The sequence below is a fragment of the Cnephaeus nilssonii genome, assembly GCF_951640355.1.
Source record: "Cnephaeus nilssonii genome assembly, chromosome: 7".
In the NCBI taxonomy this organism is placed as follows: Eukaryota; Metazoa; Chordata; class Mammalia; order Chiroptera; family Vespertilionidae; genus Cnephaeus; species Cnephaeus nilssonii.
In genome coordinates, this window is record NC_137078.1 from 32,797,710 (window position 1) to 32,806,348 (window position 8,639).

The window sequence follows — 8,639 nt, forward strand, 5'->3', positions numbered from 1 at the left end:
GAGAATTCTAATTTTCCAAATACTTTCCCTCAGCAACTTAAATATTCCACTGACAGTATATATACTCTTGCTAATGAAAATCTGGATTTCCTTCCCTAGAAATAATTTCTTTTTCTCTAGTTGCTTTTTTTATTTTTAGTTGAGAATTTCAACTTATTTTGATATGTATAGAATTAAAATAAAGCAAAATAATTAAAACTGGCTGCAAAGGTTTTTTTTATAACAAAAAAGCGTAATCATAAAAGAAAACTGATTAGATTTCATCAAAAGTTGAATCTTCTGTTCTTCAAAAGACACTGTTAAAAAAATGGAAATGTGCCCTGGCTGGTGTGGTTCGGTAGTTGGAGTGTCTGCCCAAGCACCAAAGGATCTTGGGTTCAACTACCAGTCAATGGCATGTCGATCCTGGGTTGCAGGTTCAATCCTGGCCTCTAGTCAGGGAGTGTCCAGGAGGCAACATCCTCCCTCCCTCCCTTCAACTTTCTCTAAAAATCAATGAAAAAACATATCCTCAGATGAGGATTAACACCCCCCCCCCAAAAAAAAAAGACAATGAAAATTGAAGCCATTAACTGGGGGAATGTTTCCAATACATATTTCTGATGAAAAATAAATTGGACATAATCAAATTTTTTTTAATTGTATTTCAAATGACACCATCATGAAAGTGAAAAGACTTACCACAGAATGGGAGAAAATATTTACAAATCATATATCAGATAAGGATCTTGTATCCAGAATGTGTAATACAACCCAATTAAAAATAGCAGAAGATGCCCAGCCAGTGTGGCTCAGTGGCTGAGCGTCAACCCATGAACCAAGAGGTCACTGGTTTGAATCCTGGTCAGGGCACATGGCCAGGTTCTGTGCTCAATCTCCAGTAAGGGGTGTGCAGGAAGCAGCCAATTGATGTTTCTATCTCTCTATCCTCTCTCTCTAAAGTCAATAAAAACATTTTTTAAAATAAAAATATCAAAAGATTAAAACATTTTTCTCCAAAGATAACATGAATAGCTATTAAGAACATTAAAAGATGCTCAACATCTTAGTTGTCAGGAATAATTACTTTAAAACTACAATAAAATACCAATAAAACTTTAAAAGACCGAGAATACCAAGTGTTGGTGAGAATATGGAGCAAACAGGACTCTCATATTGCTGATAAGAATGTAAAATGTCATCACTCTGGAAAATTTTATATTTCTTACAAAACTAATGTACACTTACCCTATGACCAGCAATTCTAGATATTCACTCAAGAGAAATAAAAACGTGTCCCAAAATATATAAATGTTTACAGTACTTTATTCATAATATCTGAAAACTGGAAACCCAAATGCTATCAACAGTTGAATGGATGAGTTGTATTATCAAACAATGGAATACTACTCAGCAATTAAAAAGAATGTAGTACACACTACACAGTAACATAGATGAATCTTAGAAACATGCTAAGTGAAAGAAGCTAGACGTGAAAAAGTACATATTGTGTTAATTTCTTTACATAAAATGTTAGAACACAAAAAAATATGTCTCAAACGGTTGCAAAGTGTCAGCTGAAATTAATCTCGCCTGTATACTTGCTTGAGGTTGGTCTGCTTCTAACCTTGCTCAGTTTCTCGATAGGTATAGGCCCTCTCCATAGGGTAGCTCATAATATGAAGCTAGCTTCCCTCAGAATGAACAAGTGAGAGAGTACAAGATAGAAGTAAGCCAGCCATTTTTTGTAACCTAATCTTTTTTTTTAATGACTTTCAAACTTTTTAAATGCTAACCCACAATAAAATACAGATTGTATGATGCAATCCAGACTGACATATATATACATATATAATCTGAATAAATGCATACAAATTAAATAACAAGTTTCATAAAACAATACTTTTATGTTACATGTAATGCTCTGTGTGTTCTATCTAGTTTTATTTTTTTGTTTTTTTGTTGTTTTTGTTAATCCTCATCCAAAGAAATTTTTCCATTGATTTTTAGAGAGATTGGAAGGGAGAGGGAGAGACAGAGCGAAAAATCTGTGTGAGAGAGACACATCAATTGGTTGCCCTTGACCAGAATCAACCTGGGACTCTTCAGTCCTCAGGCCAATGCTCTATCCACTGAGCCAAACCAGCTAGGGCTTTTGTTTTTTAAAATGCCAGTTATGACCCATTAAATTGTGTTGACCACTAATGATCACATCCTATTTGAACGTGACCTCGGAAGTGCTTTTGCAACATTTCTAATGTTTAATATCACCTAGAAACACAAAAGAAGTACTATCATCATAAAGAAATTCAGCTAGAAATTAAGCATACACTGACTGAAATAAAAAATACTATACAGAGACCTAAAAGCAGACTAGAGGATTGCAAGAACCAAGTCAAAGATTTGGAATACAAAGAAGCAAAAAACACTCAACCGGAAAAGCAAAAAGAATCCAAAAAGTTGAAGATAGTGTAAGAAGCCTCTGGGACAACTTCAAGCGTACCAACATCAGAATTATGGGGGTCCCAGAAGAAGAGAGAGAGCAAGATACTGAAAACCTATTTGGAGAAATAGTGACTGTAAACTTCCCCCACCTGGTGAAAGAAATAGACTTACAAGTCCAGGAAGCGCACAGAACCCCAAACAAAAGGAATCCAAAGAGGACCCCACCAAAACACATCATAATTAAAATGCCAAGAGCAAAAGACAAAGAGAATATTAAAAGCAGCAAGAGAAAAACAGTTAGTTACCTACAAGGGAGCACCCATACGATTGTCAGCTGATTTCTCAACAGAAACTATGCAGGCCAGACGGGAATGGCAAGAAGTATTCAAAGTGATGAATAGCAAGAATCTACAACCAAGATTACTCTACCCAGCAAAGCTATCATTCAGAATTGAAGGTCAGATAAAGAGCTTCACAGATAAGAAAAAGCTAAAGGAGTTCATCACCACCAAACCAGAATTATATGAAATGCTGAAAGGTATTCTTTAAGAAGAGGAAGAAGAAGAAAAAGATAAAAATTATGAACAACAAATACGTATCTATCAACAAGTGAATCTAAAAACCAAGGGAATAAAAAATCTGATGAACAGTATTAACTGGTGAATATAATAGAACCAGGGGCATAGAAAGGGAGTGGACTGAATTCTTGGGAGAAAAGGGGAGTAGGGGGTGTGGGAAGAGACTGGACAAAAAGCGTACACCTATGGATGAGGACAGTGGCGGGGAGGTAAGGGCAGAGGGTGGGGTAGGAACCTGGTGGAAGGGAGCTATGTTGGGAAAAAAAGGAACAATTGTAATAATCTGAACAATAAAGATTTATTAAATTTTTTTAAAAAATGACAGCTCAGTGCACCCTGACTCTGTGGACTTTGAAAACCTACCTCTTCAAACAGAGAGAGGAACTCAGGATATTAAGATTAGGGATTTCCAAAGTGTTGACAAATGCAGTTATTGAGGACAGCTTAAGCAAGGATTTTGCAGAAATACAGTGTTTGCTCTGACACTCGGATCTGGGGATTTACAATTGGCAACTTCCTTCCTGGGGAATATCTCACACCTTCTCTCCCTCCGCCCCCCAACTGGTTGCTTCCTTTCCTCTTGACTATTAGCCCCTAAGGGTGCATCCCATAATAATTTTCACAGCTAATAGAACCCAAGCTGGAGACTTCCTGTCCTGTTAACAAAGCATTTCTGTGTCTTCTGGACACTCTTTCCACAAAACACTAAGAAAATATTTTGTGGCCTCCCCAGAGATTCACAGAGCATGTTTGCCTATGAAAGACTGAAAGGTCCTGCAGTAGAAAAACCTGTTACCTTTTTTTTTTTTTTTAATCTTAGGATTTTACAAATTGATTTGTCCGCAGACACTTCCTCCTTGTTTTTTCCCCTACCCTGCCCTAAAGTTCCTTTACACCTAAGGCCACCCCTGGGGATAATTGTGGAGTAAATGAAATGGGTCTTTGTTTGAACCACCTCATAACACATCTCAGACTCCAGGAGCCACCACCATCCCCCTTCTCTCCTGTCTGGTCCATCTCCCTGGACCCTAGTGTCTTCAGGCCCCGGGAGAGGAGGATTGCGATAGAAAACAAAAGGTCTGGGTCCATGGGTTGCCCCATGAGGAGAATTGGCACAGTTCTCAATACCTAGCCAAGAACTGATTCTAATTCAGGCATTGCAGTGAGTCCATGGTGGGAGGGGGAGTGAGGAGGGATGGAGGTGGAGCCCTGAGACTCTAGGAATTCCCAGCCTTCTTATCAGAGGGCCATCATGTCCATTCTTCTTTCTTTTCCAGCTGATGCCCATGTGACAAGAACAGAAATTCATACCTCACCTCCACCCCCATCCCCACCCCCACCCCCAAAACATTTCCCAGGGTTGTCCTCTTCCTAGCACCATCTCTGGAGGCAAAATGTTCCTTCCACCTTCCACTGGAATTTTCACCACCTGCTCCCATCCTGTTCCCCTCTCCCGCGACCACAAACACTTTCAGCCCCAATTAAGTAAAATTTCCCAGCTGGCCAAGGCAGTTTGGGCACCCAGTGTGGCAGGGTCACGGGACAAACACCAGGTGCTGGGCCACGCTGAACCGGAGACTAGAGCCAAGGAGAAACGGTGTTGTTGCCCGAGGCTCCCACTCCACCTAGGGAAGGCTGTGGAGGTAATGACTGGCCTCGAGGTGGTGGTGGCCGCCTCCTCCACCAGGGCCTCGGGCCAGCAGCTTGGAGAAGAGGCGGCTGAACCCGTTCGCAGTGGTGACCGCTGGCTCTGGGCACAGGCCTGGCTGGCTGGGTCAGAGCCCAAAGGCCACCTGACTGATGTCCAGGCTTGCCACGGAGTCCAGGGAGCCACATGGGCGACAAGCTCAGAGCTCTCCATCCAGTGCCCCAGCCACTCCAGGCAGCAGTCTCAGCGCCGCGCTTGGGATGAGAAAGAGGGGGCCCGGAAGAAGCTCTGGGGCCTGCAAGGCGGCCCAGGTGAGCACAGGGAGGCGGTTGCCATTGAGGTGCAGAAGGAGGAGGCCCAAGAGGTTCTGGAAGGCGCCCTCCTCCACGAAGGCGATACTGTTACAATCCAGGTAGAGCAGCAAACCAGATAGGCGCCACAAGTTGCCACCCAGGTTGAGCCTGGGGAGGTTGTGCGGCCGCTGAAGTCACCTGGGGCAGCTCGGGCCAGCCCAGCGGGTTGTCCTTAAGCAGGAGGAGCTCCCTGGCACCGCAGTTGGCGGGGGGAGGGGAGTGTTTGCAGGAGGCTGGAGGCCACCGCGCGTGGGTCAGGTAACGCATCCCTTTTGTCCTTCTTTTCTTTATACTAATAAGTAAGTCGCTAGGTCCAGCCCACACTCCAGGGTTTGAAACCAGGAGATGGGAACTTCTACAAGTCAAACTTAACTTGAAAGTAATGTTTTCTGTGTAATAATACAGAATGACCATGTAGAACGTCTATTATTAGAAGACGTTCCCGCTGCGGCGCCCGTGGGCTCCGCGGAGGAGCCGGGCTCAGGCTGCCCCGCCGCCCGAGCTCCAGCGCCGGCGGCCGAGGCGCGTGAGCAGCCGCTCGGTTCGTGGGGGACGTTCCGCTTTCCCGGCCTCTGCCCGGGGGCTGCCCTGCCCGGGGGCTGCCCTGCCCGGGGGCTGCCCTGCCCGCGGCTGCGGAGGCCTCGGTGCCGCCCCTCCTGTGCCCGAGGCGGGGGTGCCGCACGGGCAGGGCGCTGGGTCACCGTGGGGTCCGGTGACGCGCGCCGCGGGGCCGGCTCCTCGTTTGTGCGGTGGTGGGGACGGCCGCCCGGCCCGGACGAGCCTGAGCTTCAGACGCACGGAGCGGATCCCGAGAGAAGTTCTGGGGGGTGGGGGAGCCGGCACAGAATTCCGGTTGGCGTAAGCTTTGTGGAGTCTGGAGGGGAGAAGTACGATGGAGCTTTCCCTGTGATGTGGCTGGCAAGGAGGGAGGGATGGCGCGGCCTCGGGACGGAGACTCGGGTGGAGTGAGGACTCGGCTCCCCGGGCCGCCCGCCTCCAAGAAGACCTTCGGCCGCAGGCACCCGGCTTAGCTCCAGCGTCTAAGATCTCAAAGCCCGTGGCTCAGTCCGTCAGTCAGCAGAGGGCGCCACCTGCACGGGACAATGCAATCCCACCAGCTGCTCCGGTATTTCCGGATTCCAGAGCTGGCCGACTTCCGACAGTACGTCCGCGGGCTTCCCACCAGCGCGCCCATGGGCTTCGGCGCCTTCTCCGCGCTCACCGCCTTGTGGAACGCCATGAGGCCCAGGGTCCCCAGGCCGCCCGGGGACCTCTCGCTGCAGTCGGTGGAGGTGGCGGGCAGTGGCGGCGCTCGCAGATCCACGCTCCTTGACAGTGACGAGCTCATGGTGCGCTTGTATGACGACGTCAGGACCGTCTACGAGAGTTTCCAGAGGGGCATCCGCGTGTCCAACAACGGCCCTTGCTTAGGCTCTCGGAAGCCAGACCAGCCCTACGAATGGCTTTCCTACCAGCAGGTTGCCGACCTGTCCGAGTGCGTGGGCTCGGCCCTGGTCCACAAGGGCTTCAAGGCCGCCCCCGACCAGTACATCGGCATCTTTGCCCAGAACAGACCTGAGTGGGTGGTCATTGAGTACGGATGCTTCGCTTACTCGATGGTGGCCGTTCCCCTCTATGACACCCTGGGAACCGAAGCCGTCACTTACATAGTCAACAATGCTGAGCTCGCCCTGGTTTTTGTGGACAAGCCAGAGAAGGCCAACCTGTTACTGGAAGGTGTCGAAAACAAGGCGACCCCAGGCCTTAAAATCGTAGTCCTCATGGACTCCTATGAAAGCGATCTGTTGGAACGCGGCGAGAAGTGCGGGGTGGAGATCATCAGCATGAAGGCCATGGAGGACCTGGGAAGAGCCAACAGAAAGCAGCCCCAGCCTCCCGCCCCTGAGGACCTGGCAGTAATTTGTTTCACAAGCGGAACCACAGGCCGCCCCAAGGGGGCAATGATCACTCATGGCAACATAGTGAGCGACTTCTCGGCGTTTGTGAAAGTGACAGAGAAGGTAATTGGCCTGAATGTCAGTGACACACACATTTCCTTTTTACCACTTGCACACATGTATGAGCAGCTCTTGCAGTGTGCGATCCTCTGCCACGGGGCGAAAATAGGATTTTTCCAAGGCGATCTCAAGCTGCTTATGGATGACCTCAAAGTGCTTCAACCCACCATCTTTCCCGTGGTCCCGAGGCTGCTGAACCGGATGTTCGACAGAATTTTGGGGCAGGCAGACACCACACTGAAGCGGTTGGTACTGGACTTCGCCTCCAAGAGGAAAGAAGCAGAGCTCCGCAGTGGCATCATTAGAAACAACAGCCTGTGGGATAAACTGATCTTCCGCAAAATACAGTCAAACCTGGGAGGGAAGGTCCGGCTGATGATCACGGGGGCTGCGCCCGTGTCAGACACGGTGCTGATGTTTATGCGAGCGGCGCTCGGCTGTCATTTCTATGAAGGCTATGGACAGACTGAGTGCACAGCCTGCTGCTCGCTGACCGTTCCCGGAGAATGGACTGCAGGCCACGTCGGTGCCCCGGTGCCTTGCAATCTGATAAAACTCGTCGACGTGAAAGAGATGAACTATCTGGCGGCCAACGGCGAGGGCGAGGTGTGTGTGAAAGGACCAAATGTATTTCAAGGCTACCTGAAGGACCCGGTGAAAACAAAAGAAGCTCTGGACAGACACGGCTGGTTGCACACAGGGGACATCGGGAAGTGGTTACCGAATGGGGCCTTGAAGATCATCGACAGGAAGAAGCATATATTTAAACTGGCACAAGGAGAATACATAGCACCCGAAAAGATCGAGAATATCTACGTACGGAGCGAACCCGTCGCGCAGGTGTTCGTCCACGGAGACAGCTTGCAGGCATTTCTCATAGCCTTCGTGGTCCCCGACGTGGAGACGCTGGGCCGCTGGGCGGGGAAGCGAGGCCTGGTGGGATCCTTCGAGGAGCTGTGCCGCAGCAAGGAAGTCCAGGCAGCCATCCTAGAGGACTTGGTGAGGCTGGGGAAGGAGTCTGGCCTGAAGTCATTCGAGCAGGTCAAACGCATCACGCTCCACCCTGAACTGTTCTCTGTCGAAAACGGCCTTCTGACCCCGACAATGAAGGCAAAAAGGCCAGAACTTCGGAATTATTTCAGGTCACAGATAGACGAACTTTATTCCACCATCAAAGCTTAAGGGAGGAGGAACGGTCAGAAGAAACCACACACCTCCACGATCTTCTTCTCCAGGTGGCTTTCACGTTGGCGATTTGACTACACGCGCATAGGGAATAGGGAAGGGCCCGCCTTGTTTGACTTGTGCATTGGATTCTTGTCAGGAATATTAGAGGAAGCGGGACTCTGCCTTGCAGTCACCTCGCATGGCAGAGCATGTACCCATATGGTGAGACACCATTTCCAAAATGAGCCTTAACAATAGCCAAGGGGAACTATACATGTGCTAAGTTATTTGTGACTTCCTTAGTTCAGAAGGTGGATGTGGAACTTCTGTCTCCCTGTTTTTCTAACCAAGGGACTAGGACTTACTATTTCTGAATGTCTGCTGCTTGCTGCAAACTCTGCAGTCGTTGGCTGCTTGGAAGAATACGTGCACTGGAAGGAAACTGTCCCTT

General features: G+C 48.4%; 1 protein-coding gene across 1 annotated transcript; it reads left to right on the forward strand.

Annotated features, from left to right (window-relative positions):
• Positions 1–6,106: 6,106 nt before the first annotated feature.
• On the forward strand, positions 6,107–8,348 carry LOC307103623 (long-chain-fatty-acid--CoA ligase 1-like; the record flags this gene model as incomplete). Its single annotated transcript, XM_079778046.1, has 1 exon — positions 6,107–8,348. One exon carries the CDS (start codon positions 6,107–6,109, stop codon positions 8,201–8,203), a length of 2,097 nt encoding a protein of 698 aa, XP_079634172.1. The 3' UTR covers positions 8,204–8,348.
• Between the last annotated feature and the right edge of the window lie 291 nt (positions 8,349–8,639).